This window comes from Lithohypha guttulata (assembly GCF_036872675.1).
Source record: "Lithohypha guttulata strain CCFEE 5908 chromosome Unknown scaffold_2, whole genome shotgun sequence".
Taxonomy (NCBI): domain Eukaryota; kingdom Fungi; phylum Ascomycota; class Eurotiomycetes; order Chaetothyriales; family Trichomeriaceae; genus Lithohypha; species Lithohypha guttulata.
The window spans coordinates 2,572,686-2,598,324 of record NW_027042751.1 but is presented as its reverse complement, the minus strand read 5'-3'; the positions used below and the strand labels follow the sequence as shown (position 1 = coordinate 2,598,324).

Below are 25,639 nucleotides of genomic sequence, written 5' to 3'. Positions count from 1 at the left end.
TCCTCTTCTGTCGTTGTTGCATTCTGGCTGCTTTCGGATCAGTACAACAAAGGCATATATACCTACCACAATGAGTGAGAAAAACTTCCTCCTCTCGCCAAGAAACAATCTGAAGTACCGAATCAATACCTCAAAGAATTATCAGGACCACTGTAATATCAGACTTATCGGCAAACATGTTAGCACTTGCCACAGTCCTCCTTGGCTTCGGCCTTTCAGCTCTGGCGCAAAATAGCACCACCTCAATCTTTCTTCCAATCATTGAAGCTCAGACATTGGTCGCGTCACTGTCACAACAGGTTCGTCGAATACTGTCCGACATTCAATACAATGCTAACGGTTGCAGAACGGCGACATAAAAACGCTTGTGATCAAGTGTCCTGACGGTACAGACTCGACCAAGTGCGGTTTCCCAACGCCTGTCACAGTCACAGCTGGCCCAAGCACGTTAGCGCTCACCACGACTGTGGCCAGCACTATGATAGTGGACCTCAAGTGTGGTGTCAAGGGTTCAAGCGAAGCGAGTTGCACCCAGATCTACACAGGACCTGCAAGCCTGTACACCACAGGCGACAATATTGATGGTTCGAAAACCACGACCTGGACTGCTAGCCAGTCGCTCAGTTCTGGCAAAGTCACGCACCTTCCAGTTACAATTACTGCTGGCCTGCCCAGCTCGACATCAAAAGGCAATGCAGGCGCAGTCCCAACTGCTGGTTTAGGCCAAATGCTTGCTGCCGGAGTATTTGCCAATATTGGTGCAGTGATCATCTAGATATCGTCTACGCAACATTGCATAGCTAGTGTATTATTAGAGTGGTGGATGTGGGAACCTCGAGATCTGGGATGGACTTGTTCGCCGGAGTTATTCAGCCACAATCGTGAGGCTAGCGTGAGCAGGGCAAATACATAGATGCGCTTCGAGAGATGACCGTAAACGTGTTGAGCAGAGTTGTAATACCCGGTACAGATATGGGCCAATAGTCAAGATCGGGACATGTGGAAGAATGCTGGCGGCGCAGGAATTGTCGGAGTTGCATATCCGTTACAACAGTAGTATGTCAAATAGTCGATCAACTGGATCACTGACAATAATCTACGTCAGCAGCGGACTTACAATTGAATTAAGCTTTAATCTTTCCTCCACGGCTCCCGGCCGTTCGTCAAATCAGCATTTGCTCGCAGCTTGGTATTGGTCTCACAAGATCGTGCTTGCAAAATAGATGACAGATGGTACAGCAGAAGAACGAAACCCACCACTGCGAATTGTTTCCAATTTGGAAAGATAGTCAGTACGCACAAGCGAAGGTCCAGAACACGTTCTCAAATATGGTCTCACTTCAATGGCGGTCAGCTATTCTTTCTCGGTAAGAACACAGGATTGAATGTGATGCAGCACCGCATCAGCCAAGCATCTGTGACATGCCTCGGAAATGTATTCACGCGCAAATATTGTCCTGGACAGCACCAGCCACACAACAATTTATCAGACCACATCGACACTGTACATGACAGACTCTGCAATATTACGAGAAACTGGAAGAGCCGAAGCAACCAGGGGAAAAAGCGTTGCTATGACAGCATAAAACCAGGTCCGAATTGACGGGCTAAGATCTGAGCGTATCTGGGGGCAGCAGTGACATGCCGTACCCACCTGCATACTCGGATGCGACGGTGATTGGTAGGAGGCACCAGCCGACTTCTTTCAAATCGCGATCGAGAAACGAAGAATCCCATGAGAATAGTTAGGAAAAGCACGGGAACTTTATCCCCATCGTCGATTTGGAGAAATTAAGGTTTCTAGGGTGGAATAATCGGCGGCAACGTGCTTCGAGAGTTTGTGGTCCCCAAACCATTGAGCCTCAACCACCAATGATTGCGTCCCTGAGCAGATGCGTTCAGAAACTGGTAGCTTGATATCTAGCCTGAGATCGCGCTGTACTGTATACGAGCAGCAGGGACAAGTGCCGATAGAGTCAGCAGACACTGGTAAACGGCATGAAGTCCTGCAATTCAAACTTGTGGTGTCTTTGTCGCATGGACTGCAATGCACATTCACTTTGTTTTTATAGTCCGCTCTACGGACTGATGTGCAACAGTACTGACCACTGGTCAAACAGCGACTTTATACCAGCACTTCTGTTTGCTGCTTCTCTGTAAAGGAACTCGTGGTGGGGATAGTATCGATGCTTGGATGCAGCCGCTAGTGTAATTAAAAGGTACTTCCTCGGCAGGGCAAACCGCACCTTGCTGCACATTGAGAATGGTTCGCATAAGTCCAGGACTACCACTACTGAAGATAGACTAGGTCTACTCGTGCGTTCCAAGCTTGTTCAAGCTAATTGTCGACAGTGGAATCTCGCGATCTTCTACCCTAATCGCGTGTAGCAGTGACTTGCAGGTATCGTGTCTGACTATCCATACCGATCTGTACTCCCGTTTAGGTTTTGCTAGCTGCTTGCTGTCCTAGCCACGTCTGCTCGACAAGCGAAGCCGCATTTATTTTTCCATGCTGAAGTAGCCACAGTACTCGCATTTCCTTGGAGACCCGTTTCTTCCCTGCCAAACTCCCACTCTGCCATTTGAATATCCTTCGTTTCCGCTATCTATTTACTATATTGACTCAAGGGTCAAGGACACCCTATACTCAATCCTTCTTGAATAACCTTCGCTCTAAAGAAAAGTCTTGTTGTGGCAAGCCGAGCCCCGCACAGTGCATCATACTTCCGCCAACCAGTACAAAGATCTCTCGTACTCGTGCAGACTTGTTCCTGGTTTTGAGAAAAACATCAGGAACTTGAAGTAGGACAACCCTCAACTCAACAAAGACGTGTCGTTTGTCACACTTCCACCTTAACGAATTCTTGACCTGCACAAACTGCAAACACTACCCTGCGCAATTTATCTACACTAGAAGCTTCGGCCAGAGGTGATCCAAGCTTTCTCCCTCCGTTGCAGATTGAAAGACTGCCCAAGCTTTTTTGAAACACAACAGCGACAAACAAACGGAGTTCGAAGTACCGTGTTCAACCAGCCGCAGGCACTGGCGCCTTTGTATAACCGCTAGTTCGAACACTTTACCACAACTTCGAATATGTCCAACTCATTTGCGCCTTCTGTAGCCACGATGAGCGATCTGGATGGCTTTTCAGTGACAGGAGATAATTTCTATCCTCAGATGCAATCAATGGGGTTCGAAAGCGGAGGAGACTTTGGTTTTGATCCTCCGGTAAAACAGCAAGCACTATATCCCATCAAGGTCGAACAAACCTACAGTCCTCCACAGGACAGCAACCTCTTTGGAGACTTCGACTTCGATCCTGCAAAGAATGCACAAGGACAAGTCACATCTATCAGAGCTCTCGAGCTTGACCGTATGATGCCACAGAACGTTCCCAACCCTGCCACAACCGTTACGCGTTACGGTCAAGTTACTCCTCCTCGATCAAATTCTGAGTCTTCGGGCGAAGCCACCGCAGAGCAGAAACCTGCCAGACAAAGACGCTCTACAAAGTCTTCGGTAAAAGAAGAGTCGGTCAAGCAAACGCAGACCGGTCGTAAGCGTAGACATACCCGAAAGAACTCCGAAATCACACTTGACGGCCTTGAAGACGATGACAAGAGAAAACAGTCACTGGAGAAGAACAGATTAGCAGCCGCAAAGTGCCGCGTCAACAAGAAAGAAAAGACCGAGCAACTGCAACGTGATTCTCACGACAAGGCTGTTCAGAACGCTTTCCTGAAGGATCAACTCATGCGTATGAAAGAAGAGGTTCAACAAATGAATGCGCTTCTACTCGCTCATGCTAGCTGTGAAGGCTGCAAGTCTCCCGAAGACATTCAGAAACATCTCAACAACCTTGGTAACGAGTTTTTCGCGCAACATATCTCAGGCATGACGCAGGAATACTCAGCGTTTGCCAACATGTCGACTGACATGCACGATTTGGAACACGATCATTATTTCTCGCCTGCAACGGATTCCAGCATGATGAATCCACCTCTGCCTGAATTCAACAGAGAGCCTGAATTTGACGTTTCCACGCCCATGCAGACGGATTGAACAGGTTGAAGAATATTGTTTGGACAGCTCCTACATAACGAAGTAACGACAATTAAAAATCGAATATTGATCACAGTCCCGATGTACCACCGTATTCGCATTGACAGCACTCCTGGCTTCACTTCTTACATTGCGGATGCATCTTGCACAATTACAACTCCGAGGTCTCTTTGGTGTGGTTCCGTTAGCGCGAAAGTTGCAAGCTCTCCAGCTTGTACCGTCTCGTTGTGCCTCTAATCGATACATGAAATATGCTTTTTCTCGCGTTGGAGGAGAAAGGCGGGGCAAAATTTCATGAATTAGGACATCTACAACACCCACCGCTTCAGCTCATTCAGAGCTAGACTCTATGGTTGTGGCACATCATTTCTGTTGGCATTACAGATTATTTGCTACCACGTCCATTATACGTGCGCTAGATGCTGATTACGAGAGAGGAGAAACAGTCTCCATCCCCACCCGAGTGCTCACTGCAGGACTATTTTTTATACCTGGCTTCACAAAGGCAAGCCATGTTGCGAAGGTCGGTGAGCGGTGTATCTCAAGCAGTGTCTGTACGACCTGCGAGCAACGACATTGATGGTGTCAGTAATGATAGTTGGCTGGTCCAACGATGCCAGAGACAACATCTCAGTCAGTAGATGGGCAGGAGATACGGAAACGTACTCGTGCGTGCATTGGGTTACACGCATCTGCTCTATAGCTGTTCATTGGTAGCAGAGGAAATTGATTCCTGCAACACCTCAACCCTCTTTCCTCTCTTCCTCTCCCCCTCGCTCTGTGATGTCTGTGTTCAATAGTCTCAGCTCTCGGTATGTATATCCAACTTTCCGACGGGAATACCGCCATCGTTCCCTGGTATAGACACCCCTCCTATTTCGAAAGAAAGCGACTATGCTTATCTACCACCGGACTTGCAGTTCCGGACTTCGTGATATCTGCCAAGTAACGGGCTGCAGCACAAAACGCATGTGGCTGTACAGATTAGCCGCATTCATCCCTGCTCGAACATGAACACAATAACACCTGCCATTGCCGCAGGGAAAGAAACAGACTGAAAACTGCGCTCGCATACTACTCATTCCGTCCCGCATCAATATGCCGGGAAGGATCTCTTGGATATCCGGTCCCCTCGCTGATCGTCTTTGATCACAAAACATAGGTACCGACTCGCCTTTCCGGTTCACTCAGATGCTCGTGTCTCCTTTCACTCACCGTCGTTCCCCGCACTGTACTGTATACAGTATAGCCAGAATCAAGCGCTGATTCGCTACGCGTACGTAAAAGCGCAGTCTTGCCACCGGCGTCACTTACTCACAAACCCTGCCGTAAACAACCCTACCGATCGCTGATCACACTGATCCCAGCCCGGCCGCTCACGCTTCTTCGCCCTTTTCGTATAAATCCCCGCTCGACTACCTTGCTCATCCACACAGCGGGATATAATGCCGTAGTATCGTATTCCCTGAGTGGAGGATGTTGATCCGCAGATCCTGCCGAGCATGCTGGCTACGTCGACGTGCATGAAGTTGAAGTTGTTGGCTTGTGCAACTTTTTGACGATCTGCCTGTGGAAAATGTTGCTGTGATGGCCGGAAATGCAATATGCCGGATTTTTCGATAGGCAGGGTTGTAGCGGAGAAAGGTCGCGGTTTTGTTTTACTGTAACAAATCGTTATTGGCGGACGGCGTGGACGTGCGTGCAAGGGTGTATGAATACTCGTACTGTACGTGAGGAGGGTGGGCGAGCATTTCGGCAACGATTCCCTGCCAGTATGGAGTTTTGCACGTGCAGTGCATTTTTATCTAACTGCACGACCTGATCGACCCTGTAAAATGAAGCATTACTTGGTTGTGTAAGCACTGCTTAGCGATTCTGGAAAATAGTCCGGTCTAGTCGAGTACTACAGCTCCCATCTTCTCTTCTGATAGCAGAGTTAGAACACAAACTCGATGAACGAACTTCAATGCATGAATGGCTGATTCAAGATTACATATTCAGAACAAGTATCATCTAATACGTCTACAGTGTTATCGAACTCCGCTCAACATACCCTATGCAGTATTGCTTCTTCATGCTGTTCGACTCCGTCCCTTAGTTGAGATCAAGTCCTCTCAAATCTTGTGTTACCTTACAAATGTCTCACTACTACAGTGTTCGATATCGGTCAGATTGGGTGACTTCTCAACTTTCTTCTTCTTTCCCCACATTGTTCGTTTGTGGCACACGCTCTCACAGGCAGGTCAGTCGATGGGAAACCGCGCTGCCAACTTGCCCATCATCCCAAATCGTTTCAGAGAGTCCTTTAGTGACTCTGTCGGTGTCTTCTGAAGGGGAGTGTTATCCTTGTATGCCGCATTTGCCTCGTGTGTATCAATTTTCAGAGTGAGACCACCTGAAGAGGTGGAACTGCTATCGTTGGCAGGTGGACCTTCATAGGACTCGCTGCTAGTATTTGGTTGCTGGGCTGGTGGAAGCACACATTGTTGTTCGACGCCTCGGCGACGACGGGTCGTATTGTTCGTGTCCGTCGAACCATGGTCATCGAGTCGCCGTCGTTCTTGAAGGGAGGCTTGACCACTCGGATGGCTCGTCGGTAAAGGCAGATTGTCAGAATTTGCAGAAGTGAGTGTAGTGAGATCGTAGCAGGTTTCTGAATGACGAAGCTTTAGAGGTTGGACCTTTGGTTCGTCTGGCTCAATATCGTGATCCCTCAGGAGTCGTTGAACAGTTGCTTGGAAATTTGTCCTGCCATCTCTTCCCGTATCTTCCGCGCTGTGTTGAGAATTTTTGCTGCAGAAACCCAAGTTCTTCACGATACGTACATCAGATACCCTTCTGTTATTGATTTCGTGCTCAGGTGGATATTCGCAGGTCGAAGTCACGACCTGGTTTAAGGAGAGCCAAGCACGTTCTCGGTAGACTGGTCGACAACTATGACAGACTTTCAATTGACAAGGAGGCGGAAGTGAGGGCATGACCAGACGCAACATTTGTTCTTCCTTTTCCAGCTCGTCGTGCACTTCAGGTATAGGTTCAAGGGCACCACGACACAGTGATGTCAACTCAGACAATTGACTAGCCTCTGTCTCGGTCTCGGTATCACAGACTGACGAACGTAGGGTAGAGGAAGTCGGACTAGCAGGTAAGCTGTACTCACTGCTGCTGACTGAAGAGGCGGTGGAGGAAGTCGTAGGCCGTAACTGCTGAATGGTTTTACGAACCCCAATCTTCTGCTTCCAGAGAATGTTGAGTTCTTGGTCGGTGTAATGTCCCTCGTGTGCAGCTTGCATAATGGAAGGGCTGAGCATGTACAGCTGTGCATCGAATTCGACCTGCTGGTGATCGCGAGCATCAGCAAAGTCGGAAGCTGGCAGGAAGCCACCAGAGTCTTGTGTGCATCGGTAGAGCCATCCAAAGATTGGTGTTCTCTGACAAATTGAGCACTTTTCGTGGTCAGACCCTTCGAAAAGACGTGTAAGTCGTGAATGTGTACAGTTTGAACTCCTATCCCGAGCGGATGGACGAGACACATATGCAAACATTTTCTGATCTTCACTCGCCATGTCTCGAAATGAACATAATCTCGGCTGGTAGTGAGGTCAGATCAGACAATTTACAAATAAATGAAAGGTGTTTGGAGGAGTGCTCATCTACATGCCTCGTGCCTACCCTCATGAGAGGACCTGTCAGGTCGCGCCTATCAAACTAGGCTTTGTGATTCACTAGTCAAGAGCACGTTTACTGGATTTGCACAAGACCTCATGCTGATTGATCAAACCCCGACACATTACTCTTGATGGCACTACTCTTTCGGACACAATATCGTTCTGAGTACTGACAAAAGGGTAAAGTCATGCGAGTGAAAGCTCGAGAGGACTCTAATCATCAGTTTCCTCATAGGCTGATGATTCAACCGCTGTCACCATCTTTGCCAAATACAATGAACATGCATAACGGCACGTGCGGAACTCGTGGTGTCATCGACATGAAAAGATACCGTCCTGGATCATCTCACAATTTGTGTAGGTGCCAGTATACTGATATAGAGTAAGTTGAGGTTGGAAATTGCCCTCAGTCGTCCAATGTTTATGTTACAGTCGCACTAGCCATGGTCCTACCTATCAATCGCGCAGCTGAGGTGTCTCCTTATCCACTTAAGAAGGAAGTGGCTGCTAATCGACCAAAAGCTACTTCCCGTTCAGCCAATCAAGGACAATCGCGTTGCTGTGCATGCGAGACACAGCGACCTGCCTCCCATTTGAGTTACCAACTACACCCAAGTCATTCCGCTATCTTCACCACCAGCACTGAGTACTACGCCCAGTCTCGCATTTGAGCGTCGTCAACAGTGAAATCCTGACGTTGCGTCCTTCCTTGTGCAGCACGTGAAGCCCGGTATCTCTGCCTCGGTTGCGGAGCCCAAACAGACTCGACGAGCAGCGACTACTCGAACTCGAGCATCATATTTTGCTGCGTGTGGACTCACGCGTTGCGCGAAAGGATACAACTTTGGCCTTACTCTGACATTGCCTCTCTGACGAGGGTAAATCGCGCAAGATGTCTGTCAAATTTCAGGAGACAACACAGACCAAGGTGACAGAGGCTGCATCTGGTATGGCCAGCGCAGCAGCAGGCGCGGCAAAGGCGGCTACGGAGAAAAGAGAAGATCTTACACACCGGGTCGGTGAATTCCTGACAGGAGGAGATACGGGGAAAGGCTATTTAGCGGTAGGTCGCCATTCAACCTGGATGCTAGCACGCCTCACTATCACGTCGAAGATCGCTAACGTGCAAAGGCCTATCTCAAACAACTGCAGACAAATCCTCTTCGAACAAAGATGCTCACTTCCGGCACATTAGCTGGATTACAAGAAGTGATAGCATCATGGCTTGCACACGACCGATCTAAGCATGGACATTACTTCAGCAGTCGTGTCCCGAAAATGATGGCATACGGCGCACTGATCAGTGCTCCTCTAGGTCATGCTCTGATTGGAGTGTTGCAATGGCTCTTCAGCAACAGGTCAAGCCTCAAGGCGAAAATACTCCAGATTCTCATCAGTAATCTAGTTGTAAGTGGCACAGGCGTAATGCTACGAAGGACATCAGCTAACCACGTCCAGGTTTCTCCTATCCAAAATACGGTGTACCTGGCCAGCATGGCTGTCATTGCTGGAGCTAGGACCTTCCACCAGATTCGTGCTACCGTTCGTGCCGGCTTCATGCCAGTTATGAAGGTCTCATGGATCACGTCCCCTATAGCTCTGGCATTTGCTCAAAAGTTCCTGCCAGAGTATTTGTGGGTGCCATTTTTCAATTTTGTGGCATTTGTGATCGGCACATATATTAACACACACACAAAGAAGAAGAGACTCGCAGCTTTGAGGAAGAAGGTAGGCGGTCGACATGACTCTACGAGTTCCTCGAGTGATCGGCGATACTGATATCTCAACAGCACTACGGAGAAGGCAGATCAGGCATCGGGGCTCCGCGACCATCAGAACCAGGATACTAGAAGAATCTGTTTATAGACGAGGGGCATTTGGTTCTGCTTGTGCCTGGCAGTCAATGGTTAAACGGATGTCTACCTAACCTCGAGACGGGTATAGTGTCAAATCGAGAGCTTTCCACACTTGCTCCCAGGCTGGAGGGCGTTCTTCGTGGTAAATTGGTTGAACTGAAATGTACTTGGGGGATGATGTATGAACTTGGTATTTATGCACATGTTTGGATCTATAGGACAAATACTTATTCATGCAATTGTAGAAGGATCTGAACGCTGCAAAATAATACTAGTACAATTTCATGTCATGTCTACGACGATACAGGGCGCACAGCCTTCTTTTACGCATTCAAGCAATGGTCAGTGCTGCCTTCTTCAGGCATCAATAGTACTCTTGCTGCCTGGCTCTCGCTGCGACATTCCTTCAATCTGGACATCCATTCTGTCCGTCTTTTGTCCCCTTACATGTTACATTGTACTGATATCAAAACCGGCTCGACAATTCACACGCGAAGCCTCACTCTTTGCGCTTTGTAACGCCGTAAATTGACCACACGTCAAACCTCGGAAAAGATGACTAAGAAGAAAAGGGGACATCCTGATGTTGAGGAAGTCCTGTCACGACCATGGTACGATCGTTGATCTCCAGGTTGCTATAGACTGACAGACTTGCAGGTGCTATTACTGTGAGCGCGATTTCGATGACTTGAAGATTCTGATCAACCACCAGAAGGCAAAACATTTCAAATGCGACAGGTGTGGGCGGAGGCTGAACACCGCAGGAGGTAAGTCTTTAGCTGTTATCTGGACTTACTTCCGCTAAGACATCAGGCCTTAATGTACACATGAATCAGGTGCACAAGGAAACCCTGACGGCCATCGAGAACGCCCTTCCTAATCGTTCAGGTCTTGATGTGGAAATCTTCGGCATGGAAGGCATTCCTGATGAGATCGTCCAGCAACACAATCAGCGTGTCCTGACTCAATTTCACCAAGTAGAAGCGGAACGACGCGCAGCCACAGGCAATCCTGCACCTGGTGCACAGAGCACAAATGCCATTAAAAAACCTAAATTCGAATCGCCTTCAGACCTCAAGAAGAGATTGGCCGAACACAAAGCTGCGAAGCTGGCAGCAGAACAGAATGGTGGAGGTAGCAGTGGTGGCAACACACCCACTCCAACTCAATCACAAGCTGCTACAACACAATCGCCTGCGTCGGCTGGCCCGCCTTCTTATCCTGGATACCAGCATTCGTACAGTACTCCCCCTTCAGTGAGCACCTTTGCCGCTCCTCAGACTTACGGTCAGCCGCATCCTGCTTATCCGCCGCCAGCAGCAAGTTTCGCTCACAGCCCTCCTCCTCAACACCCTTACGGTCAAGTTGCTCAGCCATTTCAGCAACCATATGCACAACCACCACAACCGACTTTTCAGCAGCATCCTTTCCCAGTGCCGAACGCTTTCTCTCCACTATCTTATCAGATGACTCCACCGCTTGCACATCAAGCAGCACATTCACAGGTACCACAAAATGGTTTTACAGGACAAGTAGGTGCGCCTCGTGCTTATAGTTCTGCTTCACCCGTTTCTCAATTTCCTGCTCAGCCAAGAACTCACTCACCTGCTCAGAACGGGTTGCCTGCGAAAGTGGGCAATGGCACTCTACCCAGTGCGCCTGGGTTGCCGCAGAGACCAGCTGTGAGTGCTCCTTCTGTCAATGCTGCTCAATTTCAGCAGATGCATCAAGGTCAGATTCGTGTACAACAGAATTTTGCACCAGCCCCAGCGCCACAGTATGTCCAGCACAGCGACGGATACAGCCCTGCTGCTTCTCAAATTGGTATGCCTAGTAGCTTGTCCGCTAGCATGCCAGGCGCGTCATCCCTCGATGATTTGATCTCAAGTGCTTCTAGGCAAGCTGACGAAACACTTGCTCGAGCAAAGACTTCTACACCGAATCCGTCAACGCCACAACCGGCTTTGGCGGGCAAGGAAGACAACACTGATGCTAAGACGAGCAAGAAAGACAAGGACAGCAAGGAAAAGTCAACGAAGGCAACAAGGTTGGTCTATTCTGACAACGAGACAAGCCCCGAAGAGAAAATGGCTGCTCTGGACAGGTACAAATTTACGCCGGTATGAAGACCTGTCTAAGACCAAGAACGACGCGACAGCTTGTCGTAGCTGACAATAATACTTGCGGCACGCTTTTGGCCACATCAGCGTCATTTTTGGTGTGACATGTTGTTCCTCGCACACATTGGTGCTCGCCGATACCCTCCAGCTCGTCTTGTTTTGAAGGTGTCATGATCAAAGAGTCCAGCTAAGTTATGAACGATTGAGCAACTACTGATACCTTCGCTTCTACATATTACTAGTACTTTGCAGCAGGAGCACGTTCTGTTGCAGATCATTTTTTGGTACTTGTGAGTAGGCGGCGTCTCGTGTTGAAGGACTGGTATTGATGCCCATCGAAGTCTCAAGCGACATTCTACTTCTTGACTTCTGTTGCGTTCACGTCAGACAACGGAGGCCTTGACGGGCATACTCGATCAGAGGGTCACCTTTTCGAACGAACATATACTCCTGCGCCACGTCCGCATTCAGGCTTGCAGAGATCAAGGTTCATCCTTGTCAATGTTCATTTCTACTCAGGATATAGACTGGTAGGTACGTCTATTGGGATATTATGCAATTCCTTTTGCAACAACAAAGCGAGTCGCGAGCGCTTATGACGACGGGAGAGCCACGGAGATATAATGTCGCAATACGAACAGCAGGCTGCCCATTTGGACCGCGTCAGAACACGGGGTCTGCGAAGGAGGTAAGCAATGGTCCAAGTATGTCAGGACTAAAGGCAGTCATGTCAATCATGCTTTGCAACGTAAACTGAAACTTCAGCTCCTGGTAAAGAATCAAAACCTTTGTTTCAAAAAGTCGGTCACTTATAATACTTTTTTTGCTATTCGGAACTGGATTGTCAACCTGTCATCGTCATGTAGAGGTCGATCCAGTCCTGCCTACTCTTGAAATCAAATATGTGTGTTTGTCGTCCATTATGCCCGATAAGTAACAGAGTAACGACAATCCGTTACCTGGGTATTCAAACCCATGCAGGACTCCATGAGGGCTCGAGGGCACAGAAGAGGCGCTCCTTGGACTCCAAGCTCCACCAGGTTCCTCTTCTGTTCATGCCAATGTCCATATCGCATAGCGCATCGCAAGACACAGAATACTTTGCAGCATGACACCATTGTGTGTACAGTTGAGAAGAAATGACCATGCTATGAACTTGCTAAAGCGTTATTTCTTGTCAGAGATCCCTATCGTGAAGCCTGAAATTACTCGGTCTTCTGCATGGCACGCAATCGCACACACAAGCTCAAGCTTTCCCCACGCATCCACTAAAAGTCTAGAACGGCCAAGGCTTCAGCCACGGGCTTTGGCGATTGGACGTGGTTGTCTCATCTGCATCGGATTGCCACCTCTTTTCGATCTCGAGCTTTGATGAGCGCTTGCCCGAGAAAGGCACGATGTGACACTGCTCACATCGCAGTGGTCGAGACCGTGCCTGTAAGAGCAAACTGTGGTTGGTGAAAGCAGAGCTTCCGCAATACTTCGGGTATTCATTCTTCGTTTGTGTGGAATGTGCGTAGGCGTTGCAGCACTCCGAGTCGTATAGCTCAACTATGTCGAGCAGGTGTAAGCGGTCTACGCGTCTGCTATCGCTGCTTAGCTTGTGGTAGTTGCACCTGATGGAAAGAGCAGTTTCTGACTTTACACCAAATACATGGTGTAGATTTCTACTTTTCAGCTTAGTACTATCAAACAAACGTGACTCGGCTCAGGCTTTGTATTCGCATCCTCGACTGTCAAGTGTTGAGTAGGCAAGCTTGTGTGCTTCTCTCACTACCCCACGAAATAGTACTGGATCCACCCTGCTGAGTAAGGCGAAGAAGCGCCTTGTCAGGCACAACAATGCGACCCAGCAGCACGACATCCCGGTGCATCCGAGCTTGCGTACACGATTGCAGTCATGAACCAAAGCCACTAAGTGCTTCGTTAGATGCGCGCGGTTTAGACCACGAAGCAGTGGTCGAAGAAGATTCCAAACTTCTGTACGACGAAGAATGTGGAGGTTCGCCCAAAGTCAGCACTCAACATCTCGATGACTGCGCTTCTTACCATATATTTCCTCAGTCGAACAGATCGAGATGGACAAGGCAGAGACAAATCTCCGCGATCAGCTGGGCCTTGTGCTGGACCGAGTGGCGGCATAACAGAGCAGAAGAGAGCATAAAATGCAAAAGATGCAGGAAAAATAGACAACCACTGAGGATCGTTCTTAAATGTTTAGCTATCGCCCTGATGCTGTTGTAAGCTCTACCAAAACCCTTGTCGCGTGAGAGGATTGCTAACAAAAAGCTGCAGAGGGCTAGTTGAGTTTGTCTTGCTCATCATCGGCCTGATCGAGTCGTCTTTTCCGTCAGAATTAGATGCTTATTCTGCATGGCAATCACCTCGACCGTCCGATCCTACTTCGCATTGGCCGACTGATTATACGGCAGACGTTCAGCCGGTTCAGTGTCATAGCCACAATGACTATTGGCGACCGATTCCACTCAGAAACGCCGTAGAAGCTGGTTGTACTGGCGTCGAGGCCGACGTATGGCTGCTTCCAGATCGAGCCACAGATGATCTCCTTGTCGGTCATTCAAGAGCGTCTCTGATACAGCAGCGGACGTTCAGAAGCTTGTACATCGAACCTCTTGTCGAGATTCTGGACAAACAAAACCCAAATACTACTTACCATTCTACGCTCGATTTGCCCAGGAATGGCGTCTTTGACACGAACCCTGAACAAGATCTCGTACTCTTGGTGGATTTCAAGACGGACGGAAACATGTTATGGCCGATGGTCAGGGAACAACTAGAACCTTTGAGGAGGAGACAATACCTTACACATTTTAATGGTACAGATCTGGTTAGTGGTCCTATCACTGTGGTTGTCACGGGTAATGCTCCCTTCGACGAAGTGGTCAAGAATTCTCACTACCGGGATATGTTCTTCGATGCACCACTCGATCTACTTGCCAGCCTCGCACCAAATTCGGATGATATCAATCGAGATTCAGGTACGGCACTTCCAAGCTGGACACATTTCGACGACGCGGAAGAGCGCAATTACTTAGCCTCTCTTCCAACAGAAGACGTGAGCAGTAAAAAGCCAAGCAACCAAGGTCAGGGTCGTTCTGGCGCAACGCCAAAAAATCCTGCTATCTATACTCCAGCGAACAGCTACTACGCTTCAGTAGCATTCACGAAGGCAATCGGTTTTCCACACCCATTCTTGAGTTGGAAGCAGAAGCAGAAGATTCGACAACAAATCCAGGGAGCACACAAGCAAGGCCTAAAGGTTCGATATTGGGATACACCTTCTTGGCCTAGAGGTCTAAAAGAATATGTTTGGACAGTCTTGGTCGAAGAAGGAGTGGATTACCTGAATGTCGACGATCTGCAAGAAGCAACTCGAGGTGATTGGGGACGTCCCAGACACCGGAAGTGGGGCTTATTAGACTGGGGGATGTGGTCGAGGTAGCAGAGGTACGATAAGCATGGAGCGGCCGCCTAAGATCACTGTAGACACCAATCACACAATGTTCAATCACAACCTAGCTGTCTCTGTTCCTTCGCTGTGATGACAAGTAGTCGCTGCAACAAGTCTGAGCTGGTGGCTGTATTCTCGGATTGGCACAATGCAGGTTTTCACTTTACGCGTATTTTCGTGCTTGAGACGCGTGAATAAATTCAGGGCCGATCACGTATCCGTGCCTGATCATCCACTGACCACTTCGTTGCCTTTTTGGGATCAGCTCTTGTGCATTTCAGCGCCGCCCTATCATAAGATATTTGCAGCTAACATGGCAGAGGATGCTGCGGGATGGAGCACCATAGAGTCAGACGAGGTACGTCTTCTGAACAGATCTTGCCGCAAAGCGGGAAATACATGGCCGTCGATATTAACAACCACCAGGGTGTGTTCACGGCTCTGATTGAGCAACTTGGCGTCCAGGACGTACAATTTGAGGAAATAATTTCTCTTGACGCTGAATCCATACGGGCATTGAGGTAAAGGCACATTGATCAAGGTGCAGGTCCCAACCTTGCCAGCTCTCCAGATCCTCACAACTCGTGTGCTAACTTATGAACAGTCCAGTATACGGAGTCATCTTCCTGTTCAAATATCTCTCGCCCACGTCGACCGATAGATCAAAGCCACAAGATGGAACATACGATACACAAACAGTCGAAGATGATGGCTTGTTTTTCGCAGCACAGACTATACAAAACGCATGTGGTACACAAGCAATACTGTCAGTAATACTGAATAACGACACAACATCGAATCCAAGCAGCTCTGGAGGCGACGGCAGTCACGATCGGATCAAGATAGGTCCTAGCCTGAGCGAGTTCAAAGAGTTCACAACTGGCTTCCCATCAGATCTGCGAGGCGAAGCACTATCTAATTCGCAAATGATTCGTGAGACACACAACTCCTTTGCAAGATCAAGTCCTTTCGCAGACGAGACACAAAAAGACCCGACACAGCTTTCCGACGAGGTTTACCATTTCATAGGCTACACTACACATCATGGCAAGCTCTTTGAATTAGACGGTTTACAACCATACCCAATCAGTCATGGTTACTGTACACCTGAGTCATTCCCGGAAAAAATTATCCCAGTTTTGCAAAGACGAATCGAGCGATATCCTGCCGATGAGGTACGGTTTAATTTGATGGCAGTTTGTGGTGATTTGAGGAAAAAGGCCGAACTTTTTGGCGACGACAGCATGCTTGAGCGTGAGAAGCGGAAGCGAAAGGCTTGGGAGTGGGAGAACTCATTGCGTCGGCATAATTTCGTCGGCTTTACAGGCGAGGTTCTGAAGGGAGTCGTAGCAGAAATGATCAAAAAGGGCAAGTACGAGGGATGGGTGAAGGAAGCGGAGGATTCAACCAGGAAGAAGCTTGAGCAGCGACGAAGCAGAGGCTTAGCAGAGGAGCAGCTACAAGAGTAGACTGGCTCAAATCGCTATCGAGGGACGAGCCTTCTTCACGATGTTCGTCTCTGCGGTACGTCATGTCAGTAAAGGTGAACATAGTCGGTAGCAACCTGGACAAACTACAGACCTTTACTCAATGTCTTGCATGATGTCCAGTTTCTTAACTAAGACAAAGCTAGCAACGATGACTACTGTACTAGCTCAAGGCACTCTGAGGACCTGACCCTTACTGGACAGTTTCTTCAAAGCATTACCAACCATGATCGAGACAGGACCTGTCCTACGCTACCGCAGTAGAGAAATGCTGCCTAGAATCCAGAATTGAGCGCATATGTTCGTTGATCACGGGTGACGAAGTCGAGCACTAACGAGGTATCTAGCTCATCAGGCAAATCAAATTGACGCTAACGCTAACCTATATAGTGCCTTTTTCTTTCCTGCTCTTGATTGGCTACCGTTCCGAATGGTGTTCAGCATTCTATTAGGAGGAATGCCTCCAGCTCAAATAAATATTCCTCTTTTGCCTGTACTTCATCGCTGTCTTGCCATTACTTACCTGTCGTCCTAACACCTCACAAAATACCTGCTTAAACTCTACCTTGAAGGAGCACTAGCCGAGCGATTGAGCACACAACCAGCTGTGCCAACCCTGTTGGTCGAATACACTTTTCCAGCCAATATGGCAACAGCAGAATTGAGCAAGCTCTGGGCAGAGCATTTTCCTCACAAGCCACGGCCATCGGTCTATACTTCTGAAGAAGTTGACAACGATGGATTTCTACCTCTTGCAGATTTCGAGGACTTCAAGGTCGAAGATTTACAAAACCTGACGCAAGCGCAACTATACACACTCACAGCAAATAATGCAGAGGCACTTCAGCTAATACAGAAGGAATGGATAGAGCTCGAACGACTTGCGCAGCACATTAGATCTCGAGATCCACTCCCGGTCTCACACAAGGATCCACAGCAACTTCCTTCTCGTGAGATCTTCGAAGAGCGAAAGGAAGCAGCTCTGTATAGCTATAAGTATGAGGCTAATCGCAAGATGCTTCCAGCAAAGTTTACAGTGTCTGAGAATGTGACAGATCAAGAGAAATTCGATTGCCGTGAGCCACCTGAGCCTTTTGCTCAAGGAGGGTTCATACCGAACGACAAGCAATACAAATCAATTATGGCTGTAGCTAAAGCTGAAGGACGTACAAACAATCCCGACAATCAAGCTCCTTACAAGCAGAATTTCGCATTCTCTGACCGAAAGGAGGGGAATTGGATTGCTAAGATACAGGCTCAGGACACGCTAGCTCCGCCAAGGACCCGAGCACGCGAGGCAGCATTGAATTCTACTGCAGGTCGACAGACACGTTTGAATGGCGAGAGAGCTCCATTGAGTCGACAATTGAGCTCAAGTCTGCTGGATGCGCCAAGTCCCCGGACTCGATCGGGATCGCCAGCTGAGAGTAGAAGCTCAGCTCATCTGAAACGCAACATCGATGCTGTAGATATCACTCATGAACTGCCTCCGAGAAAGAAACACCCCAATCAGTACACAAAGAGGAGGGAGCGCGAGGAGGCAGAACGGCTGGCTGTGCGAAGAGCCACTATCACTAATGGTCAATCTTCAGTCACAGAGGATACCAGCGGCACGTCTTCCCCAGCTCTTGTGAAGAAGAAGCATCCTAACCAATACACAAAACGGCGAGAGAGGGAGGAGCTGGAACGGCGACTTCGAGAAGAGGAAGAAGAAGAAGCAGAAAGCCTTTCACAGAGAGCGAATGCTGTCGATCGTGGGCCGCAAGAAGTGCGAGCTGCTACCACTGATGTACACTGGGAGAGGCCTACTTGGAGGAGCAGCTATGTGCCATCACCTCTCCCAGACCTTCTTCCTGTTGTCGATTTTCTGTCTCTGGAAACTCCTGCTGTGACGTCTTCGATCAATCGTCCAAAGCATCCGAATCAATATACCAAGCAAAGGGACAGGGAAGAATGGGCTTCGACATTCAAGTCAACCAAGCAGAACAGAATGGAACCTCCTGTGGCAGAGCGACCTAAGCACCCCAATCAGTACACTAAACGCCGGGAGCAAGAAGAAGCTGCACGAAAAGCTGCACTTGCACAAGCCGGCTCTTATCCAGGACATGGTGCCCTGCAGAATTTCTCAGCTGGTCCTACTGCCGCTTATCCTTACCAGTACACATATCCTCCTTCGCCATGGGCTGTACTACGTCAGACACCCATACCAGACAACCGTTCGAGGACAGCAGGTGCTATGCCGGTGCCTGTATCTGCTCCGATTGCCTCTACAAAGTCTCGAGATCCTTCACAGATGACCAAAGAAGAGCTTCGAACTCATCTCTTCAAGGATCATGACTTACTAGCGTTCCTTGAGAAGGACCACTCGTGGCTAAATGAGGATCCCGAAAAGGCCGCTGCGTGGAAAGCCAAGATCATAGCTTCCGAGTATCCAGTACGAACATGGGCCATGTTGAGGAAGTGGAAGGAGTGGAAAGCCGAGGGCAAGGACAAGCGGCCACGAGACAAGGATGGAAACCGAATCCGAGATTTCACATCCTCTTCTGCGTTGAATGCTGCTGCTCCGCCTGGCGATGCAAAAGATCAAGCTTCCTCTGCGAGAATGGAGGGAGAGAGTATGGATATTTCCGATGGAGATGGAGATGTCATTGTCGCCCGCAACTACACCGAGCAATCACGCTCAGCAACACCAGTAACCGCAGCGGCATCTACATCTGAAGTTGGCTCTACCAGATCAGCCTCACCAGCACGTCGATCTAATCGAAGCCTTAGATCTAGATTCGGACGTAACTACCTTGGTTCTCCTGGTCCTCAACTACGAAGCCCACTTGTCAACAGCATAAATGCTAGAGACATTGACACAGACATTCCTTTGTCCAGCATACGCTCGACACAAGCCCGGTCTTTCAACACAAGCCTCAAAGCTATAGACGAGGTCGACTCAACAACGAAAGTGGACGATTGGCAAGACAAAAACGAAGCTCAAGCTGACCATGCCACTTCTACGGCTACAGGCAGGGGTACACGACAGGAATATCCTCGACGAAGCCTTCGAAACCAAGCACGAACCGTATCAGAGCAGGAATTGAACACCGAGTCTGAGGACACTGCAAGCAGGCTCGACAACCCTAAGTCTGCGAACCCGGGTCTTGCTGTAGCTGAGAAAATCCCTGAGCCCGATGAATCTCCCGATTTTAAGACTATCAACAGCCAGAATTTCGTACGCGTCTCGTGCTTTACACCCTCATTGGGCAAGCCACCAAGGCGCCATGACGAATGGGAGGAGTTAATCACCTTACCAATGCGACAGGCATCTCTCACCTCGTCAAGTCTCGAAGAGTCAGACTACGAGGACGGCACATACCAGTCTGGCATCAAAAGCCAACCAGCAGCAGCCGCCGAACCTGCAAAAAATGCCAATGGCACAACCACCTCGACTCAAGAACCACCAACAACAACCACCGCCAAACCCATACCCACCATCGTAGCAGACGACGACGCCGACAACGAGGCGATATCAACAGAAACCCCACCAAAACGAACAACCCGATCTACAAGCGCTCGAGCCCCTCCACCTCCACATATCCACCCCAACCCCCTCCCAGACACAACCACTGCCACCAACACCATCGAAGTCGCCAGCAACCCAAACCCAAATCCAATCACAAGAGGCAGGAGGCAACAAGCGCGACTAACAACACCATCAACAACGACTTCGGCCTCGATCTCCCCAGTCGCTACTAGACGCGCTGGATTGAGGCCGAATCCGCCGAAGAGGGCTTTTACGCTTGATAGTGAATCTGAGGAGGATGATGATGATGATGGTGCTTCGTCAGCGAGAGCTACGTCTAGGAGGAGGAGTGCGAGAAGGGCTGGAATGAGGAGGAGGGAGAGGTGAGATGTTGAGATGGTGCTAGTGGTGGTGGTGTCTGAGCTGCGAGTGTGAGTGTGTATTGATTGAGGTTGGAGGTGGTGTCTATGAGGGCCATCGATATGTGATGTGTTGTTGAAAGTTGTGCCAGCCTGCTGTGATTAAGTTCACACAGAAGGGATAGACAGACGACCGCTTGAAGGAAGCATCCTTATAAATGAACTTGACTTCCTACGCTGTAATTATTCTTCCAAATTGTTTTAGGTCTGCCACGTACCAATGATGGCGGATTTGTAGAGACAGGACCTAAAAACTGCTGTACGTCAAGTGCTAGGAGATCCAAGTCAACATGAAGCCCTCAAAGAGTGAGAGATATTTAAATAATGTGAAGATTATCTATACAAGTTACCAAAAAAAACATCTTCCACTTAAAGATACATCGTTCACAACAATGCATTTCGAATCGACCCCTAGTCCCAGACATTGACTCTCGATCTCTGAACTCCGCAAAGTCCATTTGCTGTGCTGCTGTCCTTATGGGTTTCGACATAGCATTATTCGATTCCGTCACTGCTAAGCTCATCCAGACTCTGACTTGGCACATTAAGATGTCTTCTGCTACCCATCCGTGAACCACTTCCATCAAATACGAATGGGCCTGCGTTGTTCCTAGGAGTAAGCGGTCCCTCTCCAGCTATGATCTGGTCCGCGTTTGGTGATTCGGTTTGCGTACGCTGCTGTGCTAAGATGTGGTGCATTTCGGTCTCGGTTGGCCTCGCTGGCATCGGAATTGTCTGTACTGGAGGGGACAGATTGCCTCCTGCCGGGGAAGCGATCCTATCCTGCCTTCTAGCCAGGAGAGATGAGTTGCTCAGGCTAGTATGTATGTTTGGTGCAACTTCAGTGATGCGGGTTTCGTCGGCACTCCCATCTGACGTTGCTCCTGCTGGCTCTGGATCATCATAGATGACTTCAGGATTGGCCGCGGTACCAGGTCGGGCAGATTGGTCGATTTGCAGATCTTTATCCTGGTCAGCCGATTCCTCTTCAGCCCAATCCTCCATATTAACGTCAACATCAGCCTCAAGATCGGCATAAGCACGACAGTTCGGACATTGAAATTGTGGATAATAGCTGTTCCGGCCTTCTAACATAGGGCGGATGCATTTGTAATGCCACGCATGAGCACATGGTGCTACGAAGAGAAATTGACAGGGCTGAAGAAGGTTAGTACGGCGGTATGTCGATATCGGTATGGACTTACCAAGACGTTGCCCAAGCAAATGGAACATTCACTGCTGTTTGAATCTGCGGACGGTTGATCTTTGGCCAGGCCTCTTAATTGAGCCTGCCTTTGCTTGTTGAAATTGTTTGGTTTCTTCTGCCACGAACGATTGCACTCTATTCTTATTTTGACGCAGCGGAAGATCATTTCCTCACCACCTCGGAAGTCTATGCCTAGCTGCACGATATCACCATCTTTGACTGGATATAGCCTTGATTCCTGGTTTGGCTGGCTCAGACGGATGTGGTTGAGGAAAGTGCCACTGCTACTTGCCGCATCCCTGATCTGCCATTGGCCGTCAACAAAGCTGAATTCACAATGCTTGCGGCTAACAACTTTTGATTTGAAACCGATGGCAGCATCAGAGGGTACGGTCGGGTTTGCGGTTGGAGGTCCTTCCCTCTCCGAATAACGTCCAACTCTTATAGTGCTCTGCTCGCTCGGTAACGTGCGCGAAATTGGGGAGAAATTGAGCGATGGTCTGCCGGCTCTGTTGTTATCCTGGTGGGGAAAGAGGCGGATGGTAGGCAGACCTGGTTTTGACTCTACGAGCTCGCCGTTTGTGCCGGTTCTTGTCATTGTAGGACCGGCTTCAGCACTCCCTGCTTGTGCGGAAGACGTGGCCGTGCGAGTACGGGCCATGTCGATAGATTCTGAAGAGTTGGGGGCTGTCTCCGCCTGAGTTGCACCACCTCTTTCACTGGCTACTCTCGCTAATGGCGCGGACGTGACGTTGGCCGCAGCAACAACATGTGGTCTGGAATGAGATTGGCTCCTTCTTCGTCCGTTGGGAGCTCTTGTGTCTTTGGTTTCTTGGTAACTCGTCGAGCGAACGAAGAACTGTCGAGGAGAAATACGGGACGAGTCCGCAGATAGGTTTGGAGAATGATGGTCTCGGGACGATAAGTTGCGTAGATAACTGAGACCACGTCGCCTTGTTGTAGGGGATTGCGCAGAGATGCTAATGTCGACAGATTGTTGTGACGGAGGAGCAAGCGGTGGTGATAGCATGGTCGACTAGGATTATAATAAGAATCGGCACGGAGAAAGTGGCAGTCGTTCAGTCCTGGTTTGGAGGGTACGAACGTGGGTATGATGCAACCTCTAAGCGGCACCTTCCAATCAATTTCCCCAGGTCCAGTAAGTTTAGTGACTTGCTCAGGCACGTTTGTGCTTCTTGCTCAAGCAATCTCTGGCGTTTGATGTTACGATTCACAACACCAACAAACCAAGTGCTAGGACTCTAGCGAGAGGAAATAGTAAGAAGAGCTATATTCGTGAGAGAACATCAAGCCACCTACATATGCTTTCTCTCAACCTGCCTCGCCAGCTAACCGGACGAGGACGATAGATAATCGCTGGTACTACTCTGGTTAATAATTATGTCTCGCTTCCACGAATGCGTAATTGTACTGCTTGAGCTGCAGCTAGTTCTACTCTATCAAGCCGAATGGAGTGACAGCTGCGATCGAGACCATACCAGATCAGAGTTCACCATTCTACGCTTGTGACCTGGTACCGAGCCATCAGTGGCTAAAAACAGGCAATGGTAGACGATGCCCCGAAGGAGAAACTGATCATGATGGGCAAACAATGAAGTCTTGATACATCCTATATAATGTTTCCCAATAATGTCAAAATATAGGCTTGAATCAACGGCCCAAAACTTGAGACAATAATTCTATGTACACTACTTGTAATGTGACCTGCTGACGCAATATGTGCTAGTAAATTGAGAGTGACCGAAGAGTCGAAGCGAGACAAATGAAGCCCCAGTAATTCGGTGGGCGGAAGAACCCGAGTACGATAAATCGTCAATGAGTGCCTGAGGCAACTAGAAGTTCGCGATATGCCTGTAGCGTCGTATGTTTCTCGCCAGCAAGATTTACAACCATCCACCGAATCGCATCTGTGTCAGCATAGACACTTCTCACCATCATGAGAAGCGCTGCTGTTCGAGCGCTACGAAACGCCAGAAATGTCTCCAAGCGATCGATAGTACCGTCCCGATCATACGCAACAGCACGAGACCCAAAGCAAAAAGATCCTGTGGAACTCGACCAGATCACAACTCTGCCAAATGGCGTGCGTGTAGCGACCGAGTCTCTGCCAGGACCTTTCTCCGGCGTCGGAGTCTATATTGATGCTGGATCACGTTATGAAGATGAATCGCTTCGTGGTTGCTCCCACATCATCGACCGTCTAGCTTTCAAGTCAACCAAAGAACGAACAGGCGACCAGATGTACGAAGCACTTGAATCCTTGGGAGGCAATATACACTGTGCTTCCAGCAGAGAGGCACTGATGTACCAGAGTGCTACCTTCAATTCCGCCGTTCCAACTGTCACCGCATTGCTAGCCGAAACGATACGTGATCCGAATATCACAAATGAAGAGGTTGACCAACAACTCGATACTGCAGCATATGAGATCAACGAGATATGGAGCAAGCCGGATCTGATAATTCCAGAATTGCTTCATATGGCGGCATACAAGGACAATACATTAGGAAACCCATTGCTATGCCCGCGGGAACGATTGCCGTACATTAATGGACCTCTGATCGAGAAATACAGAGATCGCTTCTACAAACCCGAAAGAATCGTCGTTGCATTTGCTGGCGCCAAACACGAGGACTCTGTCAAGTTGGTCGAGAAATATTTTGGTGACATGAAAAGCAGCACGTCTCAGCAAGCACAGCCCCAAGTTCATAACATGACCTTCCCACAACAGCAAATGTCAGGTGGCTCGAAGACTCTGTCCAGGCTTCCTGGCTTCAACAATTTCTCCACCTCCGCTCCTCATCAGGCGACCGTCAGTCCGCTCGACCCTTCGTTGCTCCAGCCTGCACCAGAACTTGACCTAAACCGCCCGAGTCACTATACTGGTGGCTACCTCGCTCTACCTCCTCTACCAATACCTCAAAACAACCTCAGCAGAGCCCTCTCACATATTCACATCGCTTTCGAAGCGCTTCCCATCTCAAGTCCTGATATTTACGCTCTTGCAACTCTTCAAACACTACTAGGTGGTGGAGGCTCTTTCTCCGCTGGCGGCCCCGGAAAGGGAATGTACAGTCGTCTGTACACAAACGTCCTCAACCAGCACGGCTGGGTAGAATCCTGCGTGGCTTTCAACCACAGTTACACTGATAGTGGTCTCTTTGGCATCGCCGCTGCCTGCGAACCCGGCAAGGTTGGAATCATGGTCGATGTCATCTGCCGCGAATTGCAACACCTCTCCTTAGAAAGTGGATACACCAGCCTACAAGCCGGAGAAGTCAACCGAGCAAAGAACCAATTGCGCTTCTCTCTACTCAACAACCTCGAAAGTCGCCCTGTTGAGCTCGAAGATCTTGGTCGCCAAGTCCAGGTTCATGGGCGCAAGGTTGGTGTGAAAGAGATGTGTGCGAATATTGATGCAGTCACTATTCCCGACCTGCGGAGGGTGGCCAAGCAAGTCTTTTCTGGCGCTGTTCACAACGTGGGCAAGGGTACTGGTGCACCTACAGTCGTAGTACAGGAGAGCGAGGACCCGTCTGGAAGAAAGAGACCACAGATCGCGTGGGAAGACGTACAGCAAAGGATAAGCAGGTGGCATTTAGGAAGAGCTCATTCGTGAGGTTTGAGGTGTACTTCAGTAATGCTTACGTAGACGGGACTCGGAAGCGGGCGTTGTATAAATTGTACTGTAAATACCACATGATGCTGCTTCACAGGACACCCCTTACTGCTGCTTGTTTGTGCTCTGGTCATACTGCTCTGGTATTTATTCATCGTCTCCTTCTGTTAACAACGCGACGAGCAGTGGCCGTAGA

General features: G+C 49.1%; 10 protein-coding genes across 10 annotated transcripts; 8 read left to right on the top strand and 2 right to left on the bottom strand.

Moving 5' to 3' along the window:
- Positions 1-176: 176 nt before the first annotated feature.
- Positions 177-775, top strand: LTR64_003048 (uncharacterized protein; the record flags this gene model as incomplete). The annotated part of the gene is made up of 2 exons (XM_064897411.1): positions 177-299; positions 347-775. The coding sequence occupies 2 exons, from the start codon at positions 177-179 to the stop codon at positions 773-775; spliced, it is 552 nt and encodes a 183-aa protein (XP_064756361.1).
- A 2,319-nt stretch (positions 776-3,094) lies between these two features.
- LTR64_003047 (uncharacterized protein) lies at positions 3,095-4,063 on the top strand (the record flags this gene model as incomplete). The annotated part of the gene is made up of 1 exon (XM_064897410.1): positions 3,095-4,063. The coding sequence occupies one exon, from the start codon at positions 3,095-3,097 to the stop codon at positions 4,061-4,063; it is 969 nt and encodes a 322-aa protein (XP_064756360.1).
- A 2,243-nt stretch (positions 4,064-6,306) lies between these two features.
- LTR64_003046 (uncharacterized protein) lies at positions 6,307-7,629 on the bottom strand (the record flags this gene model as incomplete). Its single annotated transcript, XM_064897409.1, has 2 exons — positions 6,307-7,172; positions 7,224-7,629. The coding sequence occupies 2 exons, from the start codon at positions 7,627-7,629 to the stop codon at positions 6,307-6,309; spliced, it is 1,272 nt and encodes a 423-aa protein (XP_064756359.1).
- Positions 7,630-8,623: 994 nt separating this feature from the next.
- On the top strand, positions 8,624-9,581 carry LTR64_003045 (uncharacterized protein; the record flags this gene model as incomplete). Its single annotated transcript, XM_064897408.1, has 4 exons — positions 8,624-8,794; positions 8,863-9,138; positions 9,190-9,459; positions 9,522-9,581. 4 exons carry the CDS (start codon positions 8,624-8,626, stop codon positions 9,579-9,581), a joined length of 777 nt encoding a protein of 258 aa, XP_064756358.1.
- A 561-nt stretch (positions 9,582-10,142) lies between these two features.
- Positions 10,143-11,713, top strand: LTR64_003044 (uncharacterized protein; the record flags this gene model as incomplete). The annotated part of the gene is made up of 3 exons (XM_064897407.1): positions 10,143-10,198; positions 10,245-10,354; positions 10,401-11,713. 3 exons carry the CDS (start codon positions 10,143-10,145, stop codon positions 11,711-11,713), a joined length of 1,479 nt encoding a protein of 492 aa, XP_064756357.1.
- Positions 11,714-13,939: 2,226 nt separating this feature from the next.
- Positions 13,940-15,170, top strand: AIM6 (Altered inheritance of mitochondria protein 6; the record flags this gene model as incomplete). Its single annotated transcript, XM_064897406.1, has 2 exons — positions 13,940-13,947; positions 14,003-15,170. 2 exons carry the CDS (start codon positions 13,940-13,942, stop codon positions 15,168-15,170), a joined length of 1,176 nt encoding a protein of 391 aa, XP_064756356.1.
- A 322-nt stretch (positions 15,171-15,492) lies between these two features.
- LTR64_003042 (uncharacterized protein) lies at positions 15,493-16,648 on the top strand (the record flags this gene model as incomplete). The annotated part of the gene is given in 3 exon segments (XM_064897405.1): positions 15,493-15,537; positions 15,555-15,700; positions 15,784-16,648. 3 exon segments carry the CDS (start codon positions 15,493-15,495, stop codon positions 16,646-16,648), a joined length of 1,056 nt encoding a protein of 351 aa, XP_064756355.1.
- Positions 16,649-17,312: 664 nt separating this feature from the next.
- Positions 17,313-20,564, top strand: LTR64_003041 (uncharacterized protein; the record flags this gene model as incomplete). The annotated part of the gene is made up of 1 exon (XM_064897404.1): positions 17,313-20,564. The coding sequence occupies one exon, from the start codon at positions 17,313-17,315 to the stop codon at positions 20,562-20,564; it is 3,252 nt and encodes a 1,083-aa protein (XP_064756354.1).
- A 527-nt stretch (positions 20,565-21,091) lies between these two features.
- Positions 21,092-22,464, bottom strand: LTR64_003040 (uncharacterized protein; the record flags this gene model as incomplete). The annotated part of the gene is made up of 2 exons (XM_064897403.1): positions 21,092-21,754; positions 21,802-22,464. 2 exons carry the CDS (start codon positions 22,462-22,464, stop codon positions 21,092-21,094), a joined length of 1,326 nt encoding a protein of 441 aa, XP_064756353.1.
- Positions 22,465-23,760: 1,296 nt separating this feature from the next.
- Positions 23,761-25,443, top strand: MAS2 (Mitochondrial-processing peptidase subunit alpha; the record flags this gene model as incomplete). Its single annotated transcript, XM_064897402.1, has 1 exon — positions 23,761-25,443. One exon carries the CDS (start codon positions 23,761-23,763, stop codon positions 25,441-25,443), a length of 1,683 nt encoding a protein of 560 aa, XP_064756352.1.
- Between the last annotated feature and the right edge of the window lie 196 nt (positions 25,444-25,639).